Source organism: Lynx canadensis, chromosome C2 (assembly GCF_007474595.2).
Source record: "Lynx canadensis isolate LIC74 chromosome C2, mLynCan4.pri.v2, whole genome shotgun sequence".
In the NCBI taxonomy this organism is placed as follows: Eukaryota; Metazoa; Chordata; class Mammalia; order Carnivora; family Felidae; genus Lynx; species Lynx canadensis.
Window position 1 is genome coordinate 30,214,868 of NC_044311.2, and position 25,916 is coordinate 30,240,783.

At 38.7% G+C, this 25,916-nt stretch overlaps 1 protein-coding gene across 2 annotated transcripts in view; it reads right to left on the reverse strand.

Annotated features, from left to right (window-relative positions):
* Positions 1–25,916, reverse strand: part of RYK (receptor like tyrosine kinase) — a 105,552-nt gene that overhangs the window by 67,613 nt on the left and 12,023 nt on the right. For both annotated transcript variants that reach the window (XM_030329669.1, XM_030329668.1), the window contains exon 2: positions 990–1,111. In XM_030329669.1, coding sequence (XP_030185529.1) covers positions 990–1,111 — 122 coding nt within the window. The remainder of the gene's footprint in view (positions 1–989; positions 1,112–25,916) is intronic.

Below are 25,916 nucleotides of genomic sequence, written 5' to 3' on the forward strand. Positions count from 1 at the left end.
AGAGAAAATGTGAAGAATTCAGCTACAAGTAAGCCAGGCAAGAGGTTCATTACAGTTAAAGGAGCTTGGCCACAGCACACGTGGGTGCCTGCATCTACTGTACCCTACTTTTACCATTTCTCCATAAATGGCAGAACTATATCCATTACATCAAACACGCCTAAAACAACTTCCCCATCCTGCATTCCTATTGCTTCACAATAACAGCAGTCAAGGGGAACCTGGGTGGCTCAGTCGGTTAAGCAACTGACTTTGGCTCAGGTCATGATCTCACAGTTCGTGGGTTCGAGCCCCGCATCAGTCTCTGTGCTGACAGCTCAGAGCCCGAGCCTGCTTCAGATTCTGTGTCTCCCTCTCTCTCTGTTCCTCCCCTGCTTGTTCTCTGTCTCTGTCTCTCAAAAACAAATAAACATTTTTTTTTAATTTTTTTTTTCAACGTTTATTTATTTTTGGGACAGAGAAAGACAGAGCATGAACGGGCAACGGGGAGAGAAGAGAGGGAGACACAGAATCGGAAACAGGCTCCAGGCTCTGAGCCATCAGCCCAGAGCCCGACACGGGGCTCGAACTCATGGACCGCGAGATCGTGACCTGGCTGAAGTCGGACGCTTAACCGACTGCGCCACCCAGGCGCCCCCAAAACAAATAAACATTTAAAAAAATTAAAAAATAACAGAACATCAGCAAGTTCAACTGTTCCCTCTTCACATTGGATCTGCATCCCTGCTTGAAAAGCCTGAAAGGATATAAATGTTCTGTCATAAGCCTGACATAAATGGTGGCTACCTTCATTTTATAGGACTTGAGAAAGTCTAAAGGAATAGGCTAAAGACTTAAAATATAAATCTGAAAAGACTCAGTACTGCTACAGCCCACCACCTACTAGCCCTTTTGTATAGATGGCAGTCCATCCCTCAGATATAGGCCTTGCATTGGCATCTGGGCCTGAGTGGTCCTGTCTTGACATCTTTGGTTGACTACTCTCTTACCTTGGACTTTGCATGCCAAGTGAAGTGCAGGAAATTTGTCTCACTGGGTACTAACAGGTTAAAGGATAAGGCGTAGTGACTAATAAGGTCATTTCTCACATAATAAAGTTCTGCATCAAGACCTAGAAAAAAAAATAGAAAAGAATTAAACACCTAAAATTACAGTCGAAATCATTAACCATTAGGATTTCAAATACTAATAAGAATGAAAATAATATGGATATACAAGTGTATATCATGAATGTCTCTCACATATGCTGTCTAATGAAGCAGGTAGGACAATGTGTTTCATCATCATCAATAAAGATGAAGAAGATGGGACTAAAAACAATTAGGTAGCTATCCAGCTAAACACAGGTGTGTTAGATCCAGAACTCCGGAAGCCATTCTGTCTCCCGAGGACCAATGTGACACTCCTCCTTTTGGACCCGATCCTTCTCAGAGTAATGCCTACACACAAGAGCCTCTTCTCTCCGCAAAACTGATGTGGATTTAGGAAGAGAGATTCAAAATGGAAAAGAGAAAGGTACATAGGTGAAAACATTAGTTTGAGCCAAAGCCTCAAGACCCCAGCCAGAGATGGCCTCCACTTCCTCATCCGCACAACGTCCTGGCCGCTCTGACAGCATTTACCATCATACACTCACATTAGCTGCCACATCAACACATGTCCTCTCCCATACCTAGACTACAAGGTGAACACCGTATTTCTCCTCCTATTCTCAGAACAGTTCTCTGAACAAAGCAGATGTTCAGTAAATAATTGTTAAACAAGTTAGTTCTGCAGATAAAGCAGAAATAACCAAGATGCCTGAGAAATGCTGGAGAAGCAACTCCCAAATCTCACTCACTCCCATATTACCTTTTCCATCAGGGCCACATCTAACCTCCCAACATATACCACATTCTCAAATTAGCATTTTTCTTTGAAATTGATTCAATTTTTTAAAACAAAAATTTTAAAGGAAAATTTAATCACTATCTTGAATGGGAAATTAGTAATTATTGTGAAAAAATACAAGGTAACAAAAAGAAATCACTTAAAAGGAAAACAAAACGGTATTACTAAATTCTAGCTAAATACTGGTGCCTAACGAGGCAGTGAGTGAGCTTAAGTCCAGTTCACTATTTACAAAAAAGTAAGGAGGGAGGTTATCAGCAAGTGTTTGACAAAAGTAAAGAATCAAACAGATGCTTTCTCTCATGATAACCCAGAAGAACTGAATGAATAAAAGCAGGGTAACTCAATTGATTTATTGTTATTTAAATTGCATCTAGGTGTCCCTCTAGTACTGCATGACATATATATTCCATATGCTAGAGGAAGAGGGTACAGGAGACCAATCAAAATGTAAATCTCATTTTTACTAAGTCTATACTGTGGGCCTAAAACCTTGATGCAGAGGTCAATATGGAGATCTCCACACCTTCTATGATATAGATACAGAAACCAATAACTCTGCTACAGGTATGTCTCCTGTAAAATTAGTTTTCTCATTTCTGAACTGAATCTAAAACAATCATTAATCCAGAAATGAGATTTGAAGCTTACATAGGGGAAAGGAGCACTGTCTGGGTAACACTGCTTTATTCAGTTATTCTGTAGAGATACCAAATGCAATGGGACAAAATTAGAGGTTTTCTGCAAAAGACCCTCACTGCTAGCAGGACAGGAACTGCCAGCAAACACTGGGAGGAGGAACTGGTGGTATTAGAGAAGGGGAAAAAGGAAGGTAAGAAGGTGAGAGAAAGGTAAGGGGAAAATGCAACAAGAAAGCTGGGTACAAAGAAAACATCAGCAATCACAATAATTGTAAACGGCTTAAATGTGTTGTTTTTTTTTTTTTTTTTAAAGGGGGGGGTGGTGCCTGGGTGGCTCAGTCAGTTGAGCGTCCGACTTCGGCTCGGGTCATGATCTCACGGTTCGTGAGTTCGAGCCCCGTGTCGGTTTCTGTGCTAACAGCTCAGGGCCTGGAGCCTGCTTTGGATTCTGTGTCTCACTCCCTCTCTGCTCCTCCCCTGTTCACACTCTGTCTCTCTCTCAAAAATAAATAAAGATTAAAAAAAAAATTTTTTTTAAAGTCTATGTCTTATTCTAGTCTAGACTGATGCTGTTTACAAGAGGCACACCTGGAACGAAACTTCTAAAAATTAGAAAAACAGGGCACCTGGGTGGCTCAGTCGGTTAACCATCCAACTTCAGCTCAGGTCATGATCTCAGGGTCTGTGAGTTTGAGACCCACGTCTGACTCTGTGCTGACAGCTCAGAGCCTGGATGGAGCCTGCTTTGGAATCTGTGTCTCCCTCTCTCTCTGCCCCTTCCCCACTCACACTCTGTCTCTCCCTCTCTCTCAAAAATAAATAAACGTTAAAAAAAATTTAGGGGTGCCTGGGTGGCTCAGTCAGTTAACTGTCTTTGGCTCAGGTCATGATCTCACAGTTCATGGATTCGAGTCCTGCGTTAGGCTCTGTGCTGCCAGCCCAAAGCCTGGAGCCTGCTTTGGATTCTGGATCTCCCTCTCTCTCTCTCTGCCCCTCCCCCGCTCTGCCCACATGCGCGCGCGCTCTCTCTCTCTCTCTCTCTCTCTCAAAAATATTTTAAAAAATTGAAAGAAAAACAAAGTAGATGAGCAATATTGACATGAGATAAACTAGAACAAGGTAAAAAGATTTTATATTAGTAAGAAAAATTTCATACTAATAAAAGACATAGGAGCTATGATAGTGTAACTAATAAAAGCTTCAAAGAGCTTTCTGTAAAGCAAAAACAGATAGAAAAACATTAATAATAAAAAGACAAATCTACAATCACAGTTGGAGACTAATATTATTTCAGAAAACAAAAGATCAAAACATAAAAATTTAATGTGGATATTCTGTTAACCAGCTAGACTTCAACAACTAACCTTTTACTGCCCACCTGCACGTACCCACCAACCTTTGTTCCACCCTTTTTAAACTCTTCTTCCCAGCTTACCTTTCAACTCAGGCAAAGAACCCCATGGGCATAGACAGCATCCCATGATGGAAACCAAAACTACCCCTCAAACAAAAATGACTGCCCACACAAACCTCTGGTGGCTCCAGACCACCCAATTTGAGCTCAAATCCCAACTCACAACTGCATAGATGCCCCATGGAGTGACAGTTACTTTTACTTGATTATAACACTAAAATCTTTGCCCCAGGAAGAGCATAAGCCTCATTAACATACAATGTATGTATAGACATGTTTCCTCAAGGTGCATGCATAACGTTATGCCTACCTCTACATACAATGACAAAGCCCCCTTTCTGAATATTCATCCTAACCCTAAATAATAGCAACCCATTCACCCTTGCATGACCTTATTTGCTGCAAATAGTTTCCTTTGTGTGACAACTCCACCTGGAGTAGTCTCTACCTGTAATTCACCAAGGTGCGAACTCCATGTTAGTTCATTATTTAAACAATGTATTTATGGGACAAGAAACAAGGGAGTTGTAGATGCTGCTTTTAGGCAACAGGCTTGAGCAATGGAAACTTGAGTAAGGCAAAAGGGCCCATAGGGACCACAGGGCTGAATGCAACCAGACTCATTAAGCAACCTACTTCAAAACAGCCATAGGTTCTAACTGACCAATTACAAATAGGTACAGTTCCTACGATTGCCAAAAAAGATAAAATTCCATATGTCCCATACTCCCTCACTCTGCCCTATAACTGTGGCCCCTCACCACCGACTGCCTTGTTGCAGACAGTGTCTCTTTTGCTGTCCTGCCCACCATTCCATTACAGTAGATCCAATAAATCATATCTCTTCTGTTCTGCCTTGAATGAATTCTTTCACTGCCTGTGCTGCCAGCCTCCATCCAAGTGGGACCCCCCACAGTTGGTAGCTCCCCCATCCAACTGGCGTACCCCAAAGGGGTATTAATCATGAGTTAGACCATACACATTTTTAAAAATGGATTCTAACTAGAAATAATACAGGCTACCTTCTCGATCAAATGTTGTAATAAAGAAATTAACGGGGGTGCCTGAGTGGCTCAGTCAGTTGAGCATCCAACTTCGGCTCCAGTCACGATCTCACACTGTGTGAGTCCTGCGTCAGGCTTTGTGCCGACAGCTCAGAGCCCAAAGACTGCTTCGGATTTGGTGTCTCCCTCTCTCTTTGCCCCTTCCCCCACTCATGCTGTCTCTCTCTCTCCCTCTCCCTCTCTCTCTCTCTCAAAAATAAACGAATATTTAAAAAAAAAAAAAAAGAGGGGCGCCTGGGTGGCTCAGTGGGTTAAGCGTCCGACTTCGGCTCAGGTCATGATCTCACAGTTCATGAGTTCGAGCCCCGCGTCGGGCTCTGTGCTGACAGCTCAGAGCCTGGAGCCTGCTTCACATTCTGTGTCTCCCTCTCTCTCTGCCCCTTCCCTGCTCATGCTGTGTCTCTCTCTGTCTCAAAAATAAATAAACATTAAAAAAAAAAAGAAATTAACTATAAGATAAAGTCAAAAGATGATTATTTGACCAGATTAATGAAAGTTAAACTCTTTGCAAGATTAAGAAAAAAAAGAGAAAACACTAATTATGAATATTAAGAATGAAGGGGGGGGTGACTGAGTGGCTCAGTTGGTTGAGTATCTGACTCTCGGTTTCAGCTCGGGACATGATCTCAAGGTTCTAGAGATCGAGCTCCGTGACAGGCTCTGTGCTGACAGCAGGGAGCCTGCTTGGGATTCTCTCTCCCCCCCTCTCTCTCTCTCTGCCGCTCCCCCACTTGTTCAAGCTCTCTTGTAAAATAAATAAACATTAAAAAAAAAAGAATGAAGAGGGAACATTGCTACAAATCCTACAGATATTAAAAAGAATGTTAGTATGAACTTTATGACAATAAATTCAGTAACAGATAAAATAGAAAAACCCTTGAAAAACACAATTTACCAAAACTGACAAGAATAAGTTAAAAATCCAAATAATAAAAATTTCTCCCAAAGCTCTGGGTCCAGATGAATTCTATCAAATACTTAAGGATGATATAATATCAATCTTGCATAAACTTTCAGGAAATAGTTAAAAAAAAAAAAAAGGTTCCTAACTCACTGTATAAAGCCAGCATCACACTGATATTAAAACCTGACAAAAATATGAGAGGAAAAATACAGACTGACATACCTCTTGAATAGAGACATAAAGTTCTCCCTAAAACATTAGCAAATGGAATTCAGCAATATACAAAAAGAATAATTACATCATGATTAAGTGTATATGAGAGGCTAACCTTTAAAAATTACTAATTCATGAGGTGCCTGGGTGGCTCAGTCAGTTAAGTGTCTAACTCTTGATTTCAGCTCAGGTCATGATCTCATGGTTTGTGAGACTGAGCCCTGTGTCACCAGCATGGAGCCTGCTTGGGATTCTCTCTCTCCTTTCTCTCTCTGCCCCTCCCCTGCTCATGTGCTCTCTCTCTCTCTCAAAATTACCAAACATGTTTTAAAAATTACTAACTCACTACATTAATGAAATAGAAGATAATAACACAGATCATCTCAATAGATGCAGAAAAAGCACTTGGCAAAATTCAAAGCCTATTTTTAATGGTAAAAACTGTCTACAAAGTAGGAATAGACATAAACTTTCTCAGTCTGGTAAAGAGCATCTATTAAAAACCCTAGGGCTAACATCATTCTCAATAGTGAATTATTAAATTCTTATTTCTAAGACCAGAAAAAAGGCAAGGACAAGACCACAACACATGGTCTACTTCCACCACTTCTTTTCAACCTTGAAATGGAGGTCCAAACCAATATGTGAAGACAAGAAAAAAAGGTTGGAGAGGATGAACTAAAATTCCCAGATGATAGGATTATGTGTGTAAAAAGGACTATGAGATCTACTAAAATACTACTCAAACCAATTCATGAATTTAGCAAAGTCTCAGAACATAAAACTCCAATATAAAATAATCAATTGTAGGGACGCCTGGGAGGTTCAATCAGTTTAACATCTAACTTTGGCTCATGTCAGGATCTCACGGTTTGTGAATTCAAGCCCCATGTCAGACTCTGCTGACAGCTCAGAGCCTGGAACCTGCTTGGGATCTTGTGTCTCCCCTTCCCTCTGGTCCTTCTCTCTCTCTCTCTCTCTCTCTCTCTCTCTCTCTCTCTCTCTCTCTCTCAGGATTCTGTGTCTCCCTTTCTCTCTGCCCCTTCCCCACTCGTGCGCGCATGCTCTCTCAAAAATAAACATTAAAGGGGCGCCTGGGTGGCTCAGTCGGTTGAGCGTCCGACTTCAGCTCAGGTCATGATCTCACGGTCTGTGAGTTCGAGCCCCGCGTCGGGCTCTGTGCTGACAGCTCAGAGCCTGGAGCCTGTTTCCGATTCTGTGTCTCCCTTTCTCTCTGACCCTCCCCAGTTCATGTTCTGTCTCTCTCTGTCTCAAAAATAAATAAACGTTAAGAGAAAAAAAAAATTTTTTAAATAAATATTAAAAAAGGAAAAAAAAATTTTTAATCATTTGTATTTCTATATATTTGCAACAACTGTAAAACAAAATTTAAAAATCAATACTGTAACATTAAAAAAATACCAATAAGTAGAAATAAATCTAAGTAAAGATATGCAAGACCTCTACACTAACATCATTCTCAATAGTGAATTATTGAAAATATTAACTAAGAAAAATACAACTAAGAAAAATTAAAGATGACTTGGGGTGCCTGGGTGGCTCAGTTGGTTGAGCGTCCACCTTCGGCTCAGGTCATTATCTCATGGTTCATGGGTTCAAGCCCCGCATCAGGCTCTGTGCTGACAGCTCAGAGCCTGGAGCCTGCTTCAGATTCTGTGTCTCCCTCTCTCTCTGCCCCTCCCCCACTCACGCTGTGTCTCCCTCTGTCTCAAAAATAAACATTAAAAAAAAATTGTTTTTAAGAAAAATTAAAGATGACCTAAATAAGTGGAGAGACACCATTCTCTTAGATAAGCCTCAATATTCTTAAGATGCCAAGTTTCTTTTTTTAAATATTTATTTATTTTTGAGAGAGAGAGAGAGAGAGAGAGAGAGAGCGCGCGCGCGCATGTGCACAAGCAGGGTAGCGGTAGAGAAAGAGGGAGACACAGAATCCGAAGCAGGCTCCTCAATGTCAGCACGGAACCCGACATGGGGCTCAACTCACCAACTGTGAGATCATGACCTGAGCCAAAGTAAGATGCTTAACCAAATGAGCCATCCAGGTGCCCCAGATGTCAAGTTTCTCAAACTGATCTACAGATATAAAGTAATCCTAGTCAAAATCCCAACAGATTTTTTTAAGAAACAAATTAATTCTAAAATGAAATTTAAATGCCAAAACAATCTTGAAAAAGAAATATTGCTGCAAGACTTCCTTTATCTGATTTTACAACATGATTAAGAATTATAGTAATTAAGACGGTGTGGTATTGACATAAAGACAGGCATACTAATGGAACAGAACAGAATCCAAAAATAAACTTTCAAATACAGGGCCAATGGAATTTCAACAAAGGCACCAAGGCAACTGAGTTAAGGTGATGCTAATGCAACTGGATAAAAATATAGGGGGAAAAGTCTTGACCCCTATCTTACATATCAGACAAAAACTGATTTGGGATCAATTATAGACCTAAATGTAAAAGCTAAAACTATAAAGCTTCTCAAAGAAAATATAGGTGAGTATCTTCACAACCTAGGGTAAATAAAGATTTCTTGGAATGGTCACCCAAAACATGAATCAAAAGAGAAAAAAACATATGAACTGGTCATCATCAAAATTAAAAACTTCTCCTTGAAAAACATTGTTAAGAAAATGAAATTCAAGTCACAAACTGGGAGAAAATATTCACAACACATCTTTCTAAAAAAAAAACCAAAAACTTGGGGCACCTGAGTGACTCAGATGGTTGAATGTCGGAATTCAGCTCAGGTCATGATCTCGTGGTTCATTAGTTCGAGCCCCCATGTTGGGCTTGCTGTTGTCAGCCTGTTAGCGTGGAGCCCACATCAGATCCTCTGTCCCTCTCTTTCTCTGCCCCTCCCCTGCTCATGTTCTCTCTCTCAGAAAATAAATAAAAACATTTTAAATAAATAAATAAGTAAATAAGTAAAAGACTTGCTTCTAGGATATACAAAGATCTCCTACAAACCAAAAATATAGTCCCATTAAGTAAATTGGATAAAAGATGTGAACATATATCTTTTAAGAAAATATATGCAAATGGACAATAAGTACATGAAAAGGTGCTACACATCATCAGTCATCAGAGAACTACAAATTAAAACAATGAGATGCCATTTCTAGCTATAAGAATTATGAAATGTTGGCAAGCATGTTGGAGCAACTGCATCTCTCCTACATCGCTGGGAGTATAAAAATGTTAAATTACTTCAGAAAACTGGCAGTTTTGTATAAAGTTAATATACATACTCTATGACCCAGTAATTCTACTCCTAGGTAATTACCCGAAAGAAATGAAAACATATGTCCACAAAAAAATTTGTACGTGAATGTGGATAGCACTTTTATTCAGAAGAACCCAAACTGGAAATAACACAAATGTACACCAACATGATGAATAACCAACTGTGGTATATTCATAGGATAGAATACTACTCAGCAATGAAAATAAACTGTTGAGACTTTGTAACAAAAGGGATGAATCTCACAAACTACACAGAAGAAGCTACACAGACTACATACTATATAATTTCATTTATAGAAAATTCTAGAACAGGCAGAACTCATTTATGGTGATAGAAATCAGATCAGTGTGGTTGCCTGGGAAAGGGGGTGGGAGAGAAATTGGTGAACTGATTGCAATGGGGCACCAGGGAACTTCCTAGGGTAATAAAAATATTCTATATCTAATTGGAGTAGTGTTTATACAGCTATATGCATTTTTCAAAACTCAATCAACTGTACATTTAAAATTTGCACATTCATTATATGAAACATTTCCCTAAAATTTTCAAAAGAGGAAGAAAAAAGTCAATAGGTTTTATTTACCTCTCTTTTCTAATCTCAGAAAGCTTGCATACCATAGAATGTCACTAGCACTAACATACGAGTTGTAGAAAAAAATAATTAATCTTAAGTGATCAACAACTTCCGAATTTAAACGTAAAACATCTTTCACAGGGAGGGGCATCTGGGTGGCTCAGTTGGTCGAGCAACCGACTTCAGCTCAAGTCATGGCCTGGTGGTTTGTGGGTTCAAGCCCCGTGTCAGGCTCTCTGCTGCGTACAGCTGGCTTTGGATCCTCTGACCCTCCCCTGCTCATGTGCGTGAGCAGGTTCTCACACTCTCTCTCTCAAAGATAAATAAACATTTGGCACAAAAACAGACACTCAGATCAGTGGAACAGAACAGAGAATCCAGAAATGGACCCACAAACATATGGCCAACTAATCTTTGACAGAGCAGGAAAAAATATCCGATGGCATAAAGATAGTCTCTTTAGCAAGTGGCACTGGGAAAACTGGACAGCGACATGCAGAAAAACCTGAACCACTTTCTTATACCATATACAAAAATAAACTCAAAATGGATGAAAGACCTAAATGTAAGACAGGAAGCCATCAAAATCCTCGTGGAGAAAGCAGGCAAAAACCTCTTTAACCTTGGCCACAGCAGCATCTTACTCAACACATCCATAGAGGCAAGGAAAACAAAAGCAAAAATGAACTATTGGGACCTCATCAAAATAAAAAGCTTCTGCACAGTGAAGGAAACACCAAAACTAAAAGGCAACCAAGGGAATGGGAGAAGATATCTGCAAACAACATATCAGATAAAGGGTTAGTATCCAAAATCTATAAAGAACTACTTATCAAACTCAACACCCAAAAAAACAAAAAATCCAGTGAGGAAATGAGCAAAAGACATGAATAGACACTTCTCCAAAACAGACACTTCTCCAAAGACCATCCAGATGGCCAACATCACTCATCATCAGGGAAATACAAATCAAAACCACAATGAGAAAACCCTCACAACTGTCAGAATGGCTAACATTAACTCAGGCAACAAGAGATGTTGGCGAGGATGCAGAGAAAGAGGATCTCTTTTGCACTCCTGGTGGGAATGCAAACTGGTGCAGCCACTCTGGGAAACAGTATGGAGGTTCCTCAAAAAATTAAAAATAGAACTACCCTACGACCCAGCAACTACACTACTAGGTATTTATCCAAGGGATACACGTGTGCTGTTTCGAAGGGACACATGCACCCCAATGTTTATAGCAGCACTATCAACAACAGCCAAAGTAAAGAGTCCAAATGTCCATCGATGGATGAATGCATAAAGATGTGGTAGAAGCGCCTGGGTGGCTCAGTCAGTTAAGCGTCTGACTTCAGCTCAGGTCATGATCTCACAGTTTGTGAGTTCAAGCCCTGAGTCTGGCTCTGTGCTGACAGCACGGAGCCTGGAGCCTGCTTCAGATTCTGTGTCTCCCTCTCACTCTGCCCCTCCCCTGCTCATGCTCTGTCTCTCTGTCTCAAAAATAAATAAAACATTAAAAAAAATTATTTTAAAAAGATGTGGTGTGTGTGTGTGTGTGTGTGTGTGTGTGTGTGTGTGTATGTGATGGAATATTAGCAATCAAAAAGAATGAAATCTTGCAACTTGCAACTACGTGGTTGGAACTAGAGGGTATTATGCTAAGTGAAATTAGAGAAAGACAAATATCATATGACTTCACTCATTCGAGGACTTTAAGATACAAAACAGAGGGGCGCCTGGGTGGCGCAGTCGGTTGAGTGTCCGACTTCAGCCAGGTCACGATCTCGCGGTCCGTGAGTTCGAGCCCCGCGTCGGGCTCTGGGCTGATGGCTCGGAGCCTGGAGCCTGTTTCCGATTCTGTGTCCCCCTCTCTCTCTGCCCCTCGCCCGTTCATGCTCTGTCTCTCTCTGTCCCAAAAATAAATAAACGTTGAAAAAAAAAAAAAATTTAAAAAAAAAAAAAAATAAGATACAAAACAGATAAACATAAAGGAAGGGAAGCAAAAATAATATAAAAACAGGGAGGGGGACAAAACATAAGAGACTCTTAAATATAAAGAACAAACAGGGTTATTGGAGGGGTTGTGGGTGGGGGTATGGGCTAAATGAGCATTAAGGAATCTATTCCTGAAATCATTGTTACACTATATGCTAACTGACTTGGATGTAAATTAAAAAAATAAATTTAATAAGATAAATAACATTAAAAATTTAAAATGAAATCCTTCATAGGGAAATAAAGAACTCTGTTCCTAATAAATAACAGCTATAATGCTATTACTGGTAATAATAACAATAATGTATAAATGCTTACGTATTCTAGGTATAGTTCAAAGTATCAAAAACATCTAGGGGTTCCGTAAATTCAACTCCCTATAAAACCAGATGAAAAAGGGCTATAAAAGAAGAAAAGAAAGAACAAAAAAGCAAACACATCCGAGCCATGCATGCAGTCTTTAATAATTTGTGGTTTTAGTCCTACTAAAAATTCTCTGAGTTCTTACCTCTCATAAGATGAGACTGAGGGATATAGCCAATTCCCTTTCTAATATCCTAGGGGCATCTGTCCTCTCTCCAAATTGCTCAAGGTCTCTCCAGTTCTACCAATTCAAACTCTAGACAGAAACCAAGGTTCCTAACTAGAAAACGCCCTCTTTGAAAACACGAGAGCAATTTCTCCACAACATTCCAACAAAGGTTGAGCCAAGATTGGCCTCTGCTAACTTTATCAAGGTTCTAAAACCCATTTGGACCTCAATTTATGCTAGCATGCTTATTACCCTGTTCATCCATCCATGACCCCCTCTCTTCAAGGACTCTTCTCTATACCCTAATACCACTGTGACTTCCACCAACCCACTCCCCTTGAAGCATACATAGCTGGCCCTGTAGACCTTGAAGGAACCATTCTCCCACCCTCAGTGGGCACTGCCCTGAATCTGTATAACCACTTCAGATGATTACTTGAAGTATCCTTATCAAAAGTCCTGTTTCCTTTTAGATATATACCATCACATCATAATTTTCCCAGTATCATAATTACCTCATTCATTGAGGACTCTGAAACCAATTTATATAATTTCTATACATCCTTATTCTGTAATTGTTATGGCAGGTTCCCAATGTCCTTGAGACCACTGTTCTCTCAATCTGTCCTTCAATGTTCCTTTTGTTCCTCAACTCCAACAATAACCTTCACATATACCAAAGCAACCCATTTCTATAGGCAGCAGCAATATATAAATTGCTCTACTTCCAAAATCTTGAACTGTAATATGTCAATAGCTAGTAGCTCTCAGTCTGTCCCCATTATTGTTACAATAGCTGTTTTCGGGGCTCATTCAATCTCTAGTGTCCAAAATCCTTGTTTCTTCCATTTTATTATACCAATCATTTCCTCATTTTCTTCTTGCTGGCTTTGACCCCAATTACTTCAGTTACTTTACTAGTACGCTCAACTTTCTCCCACCAGCCTAATTTGGACCCGCTTACCCAACCCCAAAACAGCCAATCTTGAACTGACTTGATTCCCCTACTCTCTGCCTTCTCTGGTGCTGTAACTTAATGCTGCATATTCTTGGATGAAGCCATTCCCCAAAATGAGAGTCACTACAAAACCATGACTTCTATTCTCAACAAATAAATTAATATTTATAAGCTGCTGATAGTTTGGATCCCTGTGATCCATATCTATAAACACTTAATGGCCACCAAAATAAATTGGAAATTTGAAATTTACTACTCTAGATTAAGGTGTTTAAATTCTAATACAATTATTAAACAGAGTTGATGTTTTCTGACTACAGATTTTGAAAATATTTGTTTTGAAATAGACATTCTTTATGAACTAAGGTAATTATACCTAGTTTGAAAGGGTTTCAAATTTTCTGAAGAAACCATTAAAATGAGATTCAAATTGGGGCACCTAGGTGGCTCAGCTGGTTAAGCATCTGACTTCGGCTCAGGTCATGATCTCATGGTTCGTGAGTTCGAGTCCTGCATGGGGTTCTACACTAACAGTGAGGAACCTGTCTGGGATTTTCTCTTTCTCCCTCTCTGCCCCTCCTCCACTCATGCTTTCTCTCTCTCAAAATAAATACACTTTTTAAAAAAATGAGATTCAAATTTTCACCTATCAGATAAGCAAAAACAGTCTGTTTTGTCACAAGACAGTTTCCCATAACACCAATTAATTTATTTTTAAAAATTTTTTTTTTCAACGTTTATTTATTTTTGGGACAGAGAGAGACAGAGCATGAACGGGGGAGGGGCAGAGAGAGAGGGAGACACAGAATCGGAAACAGGCTCCAGGCTCCGAGCCATCAGCCCAGAGCCTGACGCGGGGCTCAAACTCATGGACCACGAGATCGTGACCTGGCTGAAGTCGGACGCTTAACCGACTGCGCCACCCAGGCGCCCCTTTTTTTTTTTTTTTTTAATTTTTTTTTTTTTCAACGTTTATTTATTTTTGGGACAGAGAGAGACAGAGCATGAACGGGGGAGGGGCAGAGAGAGAGGGAGACACAGAATCGGAAACAGGCTCCAGGCTCCGAGCCATCAGCCCAGAGCCTGACGCGGGGCTCGAACAACACCAATTAATTTATAAGTGGTTAGTAAATAAAATAACAATGCCAGTATAACACAGAAATTATGACTTACATTTGAATTTTCCCAGCCAAGGGGAACTGAAATAGGAGGTAAAGAATTGTAACTTTCTGTGGGAAAGGAAAGACCCTTACTCAGGCTCAGCTACTGTCAGGCAGGAACCCTCTCTGCCCTATTTTTTTTTAATTAATTTATTTATTCTTGAGATAGATACAGAAAGAGAGAGAGAGAGAAGGAGGGAGGGAGAGGGAGAGGGAGAGAGAGAAAGAAAGAAGGACAGAAAGAATGAGTGAGGGAGGGACAGGGAGGGAGAGAAAATCCCAAGCAGGCTCCACACTGTCAGTCAGCATGGAGCCCAACATGGGGCTGGAACCCACAAACCGTGAGATCGTGACCTGAGCTGAAATAAAGAGTCCAATGCTTAACTGACTGAGCCACCCAGTCACCCCCCTCTCTGCCCTATTTTAAGAAAACTAAAAATGAGCACCTGCAACCAGGGCTTCCTGCTCAGAGGAGCACCGCCAGCCTACACACGGTTCCTGGAACACAGCAAGCTGTACTTCCTCATATGCCCTCCTCTATGGCAGCTCCACTGACTTAGAAATCTACTTAACGTCTGTGGTATCTCAAGATCATGCAGGCCAGCGATTTCCATCTTATTACATTTTAATATCTTTAACTATCCTCTGAGGCAGCCTCAGCTGTGCTAAGTGGTTTGACTGGGCTGTCCAAGTTATCTCATAAGGTACCAATTATGCTTTTGTTAGTACTTGGTTTGAAAATTGCAGAGGTCTTGAGTGGTTTGCCCTTAACCTTATTTTTCCCATAAGTCCTATTATTTTTAGGGAACAGGCAATCTTGGAATGTTTTTTTTTAGGAATGCATTTGATGTAACAGAAACGTTTATGTTCTTTACATATAATACTGAATGTTAGAGTATAGCAAGCAAACAACTTGTGAATATATATCAAAGTTTTACAAATATTTATACTCTTTGACCCCCTTCATTCCACTTCTAAAAATCCACCCTAAGGAAACCAAATATAGATACAAATTTATGTGTATAAGGATTTTAATAAAAATTATTTAAAATTGAAGACAAGAAACAAGATAAATGACCAGCAACAAAGCAGTAATCAATAAACTATAATGCTGTACATCCATAACAGAGAACAATAGGTTTCAAGAGTTTCTCTTTCTTTAGAGGACAGAGGTGGTACCCCAAGCCATTATACCCCTTCAATCAAATCTCTCCCTGTTCATCTATGTGATAGATTGAGGTTCACCTTTGAGGACAGGTTTTAATGATCAAAATGAACTTAAAAAGACTATGAAATCATGAACAGGAAGGACTATTACAAATAAATTTAATACATTGGGTTTTGCTTAGACTATACCATAAAAGCAGACAAGATAGAAACCATATACAGTGAATTTTAACAATGTCTGACACCTGAATACATCATGAATATAACAGGTATTCAATAAATGTCCAGTGGACTAAAGTTAAATGTGTATGTATATGCATGATGTGTGCTCCATTTCTCAGAAAAGAAGGGAAATATTAAATATTAATAGTGGCTGTTTATAAATAGTGGATTATGGATTATTTTATTTTTTTTTCAACATTTATTTTATTTTTGAGACAGAGAGAGACAGAGCATGAACAGGGGAGGGGCAGAGAGAGAGGGAGACACAGAATCTTAAACAGGCTCCAGGCTCTGAGCCATCAGCCCAGAGCCCGACGCGGGGCTCGAACTCACAGACCGCGAGATCGTGACCTGGCTGAAGTCGGACGCTTAACCGACTGCGCCACCCAAGCGCCCCTGGATTATTTTTTATTGCATGCTTTTATTCTTTTTCTTCTCTTAAATTTCCTACAAAAATTAACTGGAAAAAATTCATTTTCAAAAACATGTTTAAAGAAATATGCATAAAAGCTTCAGGGGCGCCTGGGTGGCGCAGTCGGTTAAGCGTCCGACTTCAGCCAGGTCACGATCTCGCGGTCCGGGAGTTCGAGCCCCGCGTCGGGCTCTGGGCTGATGGCTCAGAGCCTGGAGCCTATTTCCGATTCTGTGTCTCCCTCTCTCTCTGCCCCTCCCCCGTTCATGCTCTGTCTCTCTCTGTCCCAAAAATAAATAAACGTTGAAAAAAAAATTAAAAAAAAAAAAAAAAGCTTCAGCAATTCACTAAATAAAAATCCAGTTACTGACTAAAGTAATCCACGAAGGCCTGTAAGAGCTAGAAAGAATGCCCTCAAGTAATGAAATTCAATAAAAATCACATTGGTAAAGATAGTATCTTCGATATACCGATATTAACACCAGTAATGATAACTTATTAGTGACTAAAACACCTTCCTCTAACCTTCCCTTAAAATACCCAGGTGTACCAAAAAAGGTAAAATCTGGCAAAACACTAATAACTGAAAAGACAACATCAAAGAATTTCCACATGCCACATGCCACACTGACACTGGGGCTAAATGAGAAGAAAATTCTTGGACTATCCATGCTCACCATCTGAATGACAATAACACAGGAAACCCTGAAGATGACAGGGAATGCAATAAAGTGGTATTTTTCAGGGGAATAGCAAGCAGGCCAGGAATTGTATTCCCAAACTCATCATATGTAAAAACAATAGATTCTCAGGTCTCAGAATATATACCAATTATGCATTCTTCCCCCAAAAAGTTACTTCAAAACATTCTGCGACATCAATAACACTTTTATTTTTAACAGAAGAAAGCATTTTATACTGAAGTATACTTCATGATGGAAGTATAATAATCTTCAATCTTGACAGCTCTAAATCAAAATGTAAAAAGTCCAAAAACCCCCAAATATTAGAAATACAAAGATAACCCCATGGAAATACAATTTTCCCCAAATATTAGAAATATGGAGAGAACCCAATGTAAGTTATATAATCATGATACAAAACTATCAGTCTATGATTAATGCTAGCATGTAGAGGATATAATTTATATATATACATAGCCATAATTAATATGGTAGATAATCACACATCAAGATAGCACTCTATAAGAAAGTTAACTCTTTGAAAGCATCTATAAGAGATTTATCAAAAAGTGATCAGCCATTAGAAAAGCATAATCAGTTTCTTAAAGTAGAAAATGTACAGGCCACAACTTCACCACAGGGCAGTGGGAAGGAGGTGGGGAGGGAGGGAAAACTTAACACTACAGATTTTGAAGTATGATCTACCTCAAAAAGTTACCTATTCATAAGAGTGCAACTACATTAAAAAAAAAAGTGAGAACATGGAAAAAATATTGGAAAGATATTTGCCAAAAATTATAAATGCATGATTAAATAATGTATTTTTTCTTCTTTATGGTCTTATACACTTTCCAAATAGCCTAAAATAAGCATGTTTTTACCTTGATAATCAGAAAATAAAATAAAAAGAATTTTCAACAAGCTGATATTTTGAAAAAGATGAAATCTGTGGAAATATCATACTTTAGTTTTGAATATAATCTTTCTCTTCCCTTCCCCAACATATGCTCACAAAACAAAGATTTAAAGAAAAAGTAAAAGACAAATGAAGATGGGATCTAAATAATTTATTCTTTTCTAATTGCTACTAATTATTAGTGTTTCAAATATGACCATAGCAATTAAATGCAGCCTCAAAGCAAGGGTAGTAGATGGAAGGAGTGTTACCACTCCAAATCAAGTAGGCTCCAAAGAGGTGAAGTGGGCAATGAGGAATGGTTAGACAGGCAATAAGGGAGACAATCTATTCAGTAATGCTTTACTGAGCCACTCTGCAGCAAGCCAGGAAATAGGTAACTCTTTAGGAGACCAGGAAACAGAGACTGGTTTTGGTAGAGGACAGTGACTGAGAAAGAAGATTGGGGTGCCCTGGTGAGAAAAAGGAAGTTCCAAGGACTAAGAAGACGACCAAGTCTCAGTGGCCATTTCAATAAGTGCCTTATTTGGAAAAGAGACCTGGGAACTAGAATACCAGCATGGTCAAAGGAGGGATAAAGGGAGGGAAATAATAAAAGCAACTCAGGGTATGAAGTTGTGGAGGATCATCTTATAAAGGTCAGGTGATTACAACAACCCCAATAAGTCAAAGATAATGTAAGTAAATATCACAGATGTCAAAAGAGAAGATGCTAAGTCACTGTCTTGGGGAAAAACAATCAAAATAGGAAAGGAAGGATGTCATGCATGATAAAAACTGGTCCCTTAATAACAATCCAAAAAAGAAATTAAGGGGCGCCTGGGTGGCTCAGTCGGTTAAGCCGCCGACTTCGGCTCAGGGCATGATCTCGCGGTCCGTGAGTTCAAGCCCCGCGTCGGGCTCTATGGTGACAGCTCAGAGCCTGGAGCCTGTTTCAGATTCTGTGTCTCCCTCTCTCTGACCCTCCCCCGTTCATGCTCTGTCTCTCTCTGTCTCAAAAATAAATAAACGTTAAAAAAAAAATTTAAAAAGGAAATTAAGAAAACAATTCCATTTATGATAGCATCCAAAAGAATAAAGTACCTTACAATAAATTTAAACAAGGAGATTAAAGACTTAACAGGGAAAACTATAAAACATTGCTGAAAGAAAGTAAATTAGACTTAAATAAGCGTTAAGTTATCCTATCTTCATGGATTGGAAGACTTACTATTGTTAAGGTGGCATTACTACCCAGAGGGATCTACCAGTAAAAACTCTATCAAAATTCTAACTACTTTTTTTTTTTTTTAGATAAATGGAAAAGCAGATTCTCAAATTAGTATGGAATTGCAAAGAGTCCCCAATAGCCAAAACAATCTTGAAAGAACACAGTTGAAGAATTCACAATTCCTAACTTCAAAACTCACCACAAAACTCACCACAGGAACCAAAACAGTGTGGTACCAATATAACAACAGACATGTAAACCCATGGACTAGAACTGAGAATCCAGAAACAAACCTATATATTTCTAGCCAACTGATTTCTGACAAGGATGCCAAGACCATTTAATGAGGTAAGAACAGCCTCTTCAACAAATTATGCTGGGACAACTAGATAACGACAAACAAAAGATTGAAATTAGACCCCTAGCTCATACCATATAAAAACAATTCAAAATAGATCAGCAACCTAAATATAAGACCCAAAACTATAAAACTCTTAAAAAAAAAAACAAGAATAAATCATTATGACCCTGGATTTATCAATGGATTCTTAGATATGTAACTAAAAGCATGAGCAATGGAAGTAGATAAACCAGACTTCCATAAAAATTTAAAACTTCTGTGCATCAAAAGACATTATCAAGAAGCTGAAGATAACCTACAGAATGGAGGAAAATATTGCAAATTACGTGTCTGATAAAGGTCTTGTATCCATAATATATTAAGGACTCTTACAACTCAACAACGAAAAGACAAATCAGTTAAAAAATGGGCGTTGAGTAGACATTTCTTCAAAGAAGATACACAAATGGCCAAGAAACATAAAAAGATACTCAACATCATTAGTCATGAGATACAAATCAAAACCACTATGAGGTATCACTTCACACTCACTAGGATAGCTCTAAGCAAAAAAAAAAAAAAAAAAAAAAAAAAAAAAAAAAAACAGAAATAGGAAATGTTAGCAAAGATGTGGAGAAATGGAATTTTTATACATTACTGGTGCAAAATGCAAAATGGTTCGGCCACTGTGAAAAACAGTTTGGTGGTTCCTCAAAAAGTTAAACATTGGAGCTCATGGTTGGCTCAGTCAGTAAAGTATGCAACTCTTGATCTCAGAGTTGTGGGTTCAAGCCCCACATTAGGCAGAGCTTACTTAAAAAAAAAAAAAGTTAACTACAAAATTACCCACAATACCATTTCTAGGTATACATCCAAAATTGAAGGCACTCAGTCAAGCACATTTACCCGTGTTCACAGCATCATTATTCACAGTAGTAAAAACGTGAAAACAGCCCAGATGTCCATCAACAGATAAATGGATTTAAAAAACCCGATATATACATAGAATAGAATATTATTCAGCCATAGAAAGGAATGAAGTACTGATACATGCTATAATGTAGATGAACCTCCAAAACATTATGCTAAATAAAAGAAGCCAGACACAAAAGTCTCATATTATATGATTCCATTTATATGAAATATCCAGAATAAATAAATCCATAGAGATGGAATGCAAATTAGTGGCTGCCAGAGACTGAGGGAGGGGGAGAAGAGTGTTTAATGGGTAAGGAGTTTTACTTTGGAGTAATAGAAATGTTTTTGGAATAAGAAGTGGTGGCTGCACATCATACACAACTAAATGTCGCTGAATTGCTCATTTTAAATAGTTTTATATTACATGAATTTCACCTCAACAAATTATTTTTAAGAAAGAGGAGTGCCTGGGTGGCTCAGCTGGTTAAGCGCAGACCTCGGCTCAGGTCATGATCTCACGGTGCATCAGGCTCTGTGTGGACAGCTCAGAGCCTGGAGCCTGCTTCAGATTCTGTGTCTCCCTCTCTCTGTGCTCTCCCTCCCCCACTCTCAAAAATAACATAAACATTAAACATTTAAAAAAAAAAAAAAAGAAAAAGCTGGCCTCTGCCCTGTAAATGGGAAGGGACTGTAATAAAATTGGCTTTCAGTGACTAGAAAGAATTATGAGGAAATTATCACTTACAAGAGAAATCAAGTCTCAATTAAGCTAAAGAGATAAAGAGATTATGAAAACAATCAAGAGACCTCAAGACCGAACTGGAACTGGAATCCTGCAAGATAATGTGAAAAGGTCAGCAGAAAAGAGCACAGAGCAGGCAAAGCAGAGTGGGTGGAGGGGTTCTGCTGGAAGGTGGACAGGACCAAGAGTGGACAACCACAGAGTGAAAAAAGGCAGTATTTTGTTATTCAAATGAGTATAATTTTCCTATTCTAACAAAGGATGAAAAACATTTCAGTTGTTCGACTACAAAAACCAGACTTAAATTCTTCACTGCCAATTCCAGCAAAGTAGGAATGTTGTTCTTATTAGAAAATATGACATTTGCTCATAATTTTATTTTTAAACAACCCAAATTCAAAGCTGAAAAACCAAAGTTGTCCCCCAAAACTCTCAACTCCCATCAAGAAAATTTCATTTTTCGCTATACAATCTTAAGTTCAAACTTTAATTCAAGGTCCGTGTCCTACATGTTTTGGCCTGTTTAGCTCAAGTTCAAATAATTCAATAGTTCAAAAATTTTTCCAGATGACTTTAAAAGTTAACTATTGGTTTCCCAAGGCCACAGCAATGGTTGAACAGTGCCAATGAGCAAACCATCTCCCTTTATAAAAAGAGCCACCTTTATAGCACTTAAAACACATTCCAGGAAGCTGTTCACATGTCTGTCTTTCCCACTACAATGTACACCTCACAGCAGGGCTAGGGTCTTAGAATATTTGTAGCTATTCAAATGTTAGATGCATGAATGGCAGCCTGTTGGAAAAATCAACTACATCAAAGATGAATCTAAAGGGAAATGGTATTTTAAAGAAACTGTCAGGAATCAGTTAAGGCAGAAAAACAAAAGTGATGTTGTGGACACAGAACTAAAGCAGAGTTTTTGCTAATAAGTAACTGAGTGAACTTTGGCAATCAATTTTTTAACCATTTTCTCAAGGCATCAATTTTCTCAACTAATAAAACAAGAGAGTTAAACCAGATGATGTTAATGTCCTTCCCCAGCCACAAATTTCTACTATTCTATGATATCATCTATGATTTCCAAATGTCAGCCAAACCTCTATTATATTCTATGATATCATCCAGAGTTTCTAAATGCTAGTCAAAACTTAAGTAAAAAATTTATTTAGTCAAGATAATCTTCCAGTTTCTTAGTACAGTGTAGCACATGAGCCAGGAGGAAAAAAAAGCCAACATCACTTATTATGTATAAAACCACTAAATACTCCGTATTTTAATCCACACTGAAAATAAATAAATTAAATAAATAAGATCTTATTTCAAATATCCAAGTTTATGGAAACTAATAAGCTGAAATAGATACAATAAAATAATTTGTCCAGCAGGGGTCCTGGCTGGCTTAGTTGGTAGTGTGTGCAACTCTTAATTTCAGGGTTGTGAGTTTGAGCCCCACAATGGGTACAGAGATTGTTTAAAAGTAAAATATTAAAATAATAATAATAAGTCCATCAGAATCTAATAAATCTAGCTGTAGTCAAATTACAACTAGAAAATTAGCTGAGACCTGTTTAACTGCATTGTAAGACAAAGAATTTACAAATATTAGACTGTAGGAAAGAGGCATTCTTTCCTCATGATTAAAAAAGAAAAAGCACATAAATCTTCAATTCCTATAACTGTTCAAACAATAATCTTACAGAGTAAGATTTTTCATATAATCCTCTACCAATTCACCATTTTCCTCCAATCTTTCTCCTATAACCTTAAGCGTCTCCACAGAACTTAGCTGAGAGCATATACATGAATGCACAGAGAGTATAAAAAGAATAAAAGTGAGCTTTTAAGAGAAAAACGATATGCCTAATGGACAACAGAAGACAATATAAATATGCCCCTCTCCCTCCACCCCCTTCCTGGCCAGGCCGTCTCATCTCCTGCCCAAGACTGGCCTCTTCCAAGGAAAGGCAAGCAGGCCCACCTCAGAGGTGGCTAGGGAGTCAACTTCCAGGAAGGGAATCTCCTGATCCCCCTGAGGAAAAGCCAGGCATCTGCAATCACAAAGCACCTTTCCCCACTTTGCCACTTTAGGAAGAAAACAGGATAATATGGTCAAAATCAATAGTTCACTTAAAAACAATCCACTTGGGGCACCTGGTAGCTCAGTCAGTTAAGTGTCTGACTCTTGCTCTTGGCTCAGGTCAAGATCTCATGGTTTGAGAATTCAAGCCCCAAGTCAAGCAGAGAGGAGTCTGCTTGGGATTCTCTCTCTCCTTCTCTGCTCCTTCTCTGCTCACACTCACACATGCTCTCTCTCTCTCTCTCAAAATAAGTAAACTTTTAAAAACTAAAAAGTAAAAAATAAAAAAAATCCATAAAAGAATTCTCCCAAAGATGTGACTTATGCCACATCTGCAGAGACAATAAAGGTACTTCACAAATCCTATCCAAGTATTAGTAAGTAACAAAAACAACCCATAATCTCCAGCATTATAACATAACATATGAAGCATGCCCTGCCATTGTGCTAGAATGTTCCAGTATCTGGCAAAAGATACTCTGGAAAATAACTTGTCATTGGTACCTGCCCTATTTAAATAAGAAAACAATCTGACCAGTTCAAACATGGATTGCAGGTACCTCTCTGTAATAGAGATGGAGTAAGTTACTGTTTGATTTGGTCACCATTTAACTTCTTTCATAGCCAACTCCCAATAGGAGTATGATCTCCGATCTCAGTCAGCCATGGAGGCCGTTAGTAACTTAGAGCTGGCTGTTATGTCCAGTGGCTCAAAGCACAATGGAGAACTCACAAATATCCCTTTCCCTGCCAGCAACTTGCATTGCAAAGTGCTAACTTGAAATCCAGTTCCAAAACTATGTGAATTCTCTTCTTAGCCAAGTCATTCAGCTCTATGCTAAAAGTCCCATGAAGGCAGGGATATTTATGTTTTACTCACCAAAACATATTAAGCCCCTAAAATAAAGCCTAGTAAACAATGAATAAATAACTGTTTGGAGAGTTGAAAGTGTTGCTACTAAAGGCAATCAATCAACCAGATAATATCTAAGTGACCTCTTTTCCAAACATTCTATCATTTTGGTTTTCCTTCCAAAACATGCAAATCCCTCACCAACAACTAAACTAAACAGTTTTGAGGATTACATAGCATTTTCATATACATTATAGTAACTGTGGTAACAGACATCCTGTTGTAGTTGAAAAGTATCTCATCTTATATATGAAAACCAACACTCAGAAACAGGAATTAAACACCTGTATCTTAAGATGGAATTTAAACTTAAATATGAAGATTTCAAATTTAGTATTGTCCCACACCACATTATCTACTATATTCCCACATGTGCTTAGGTTTTTGTTTTCAAATTTTTATTTAAATTCTAGTTAGTTAACATATAGTGTAATATTGGTTTCTAGAGTAGAATTTAGTGATTCATCACTTACATATAACACTCAGTGCTCATCATAACAAGTGGCCTCCTTAATGCCCATCACCCATTTAGCCCATCCCCCACCCGAGCCCTCCATCAACCCTCAGTTTGTTCTCTATTGTTAAGAATCTCATGGTTTACTTCCCTCTCTTTTTTTTCCTTCCCATATGTTCACCTGTTTTGTTTATTAAATTCCATATGAGTGAAATCATATGGTATTTGTCTTTCTCTGACTTATTTCGTTTAGAATACACTCTAGTTCCATTCACGTTGTTGCAAATAGCAAGGTTTCATTCTTTTCGATGGATGAGTAACATTCCATTGTATATATATACCACATCTTCTTTATTCATTCATCAGTCAATGGACACTTTGGCTCTTCCCAATGTTTAGCTATTGTTGATAATGCTGCTATAAACATCAGGGTCCATGTACCCCTTCAAATCTGTATTTTTGCATCCTTTGGGTAAATACCTAGTAGTGCAATTGCTAGGTCTGTAGGGTAGTTCTGTTTTTAACTTTTTGAGGAACCTCCATATTGTTTATTCCCAAATTTGTGTACATGTGCATGCACACATATACAAACCTTAAAATATTTTCCTTTAAGTTGGACTAAATTCTCTCCTTTGACAAATAGTTTAAGTTAGAAAAGATGCAAAAAATAATAATCCTTGGCGAGGCACCTGGTTGGCTCAGTTGATTAAATGACCAATTCTTGATTTCGGCTCAGGTCACGATCTCCACAGTTTGTGAGATCTAGCCCCGCGTCAGACTCTGCACTGACTGTGGAGCCTGCCTGAGAGTCTCTCTCTCCCTCTCCCCTGCTCTGTCTCCAATAAACTAAAAAATAATCATCATCATCCTTGGCTATTTCCACTTCTAGACAAGATAGAATAATAGGACCAGACTAACTCTCTTGTCTGAGATAGCCAAAAACCATACAAAATATGAGAGTTCACAAAGACAAGGACAGCTAGAGCATGCAGGATGAAATAACAGAGAGGAGAAAGTTACACAGGAAACTTCCAAAATCTGCAGAGAGCTGCCCTCCAGTCTTCAGTTAAGTACTCATCAGAGGATGCATAAGTAAGTTGCATGAGAACAGAGAAAGGATAAAATGTACAATCTTACTTACATAGTAACTGGAATATCACCTACACCCACCAGCCAGACTGGAAAACCTCATGATTTACACAGGTCACTGGAGAAAGTACACAAAAGAGTCTTTAACT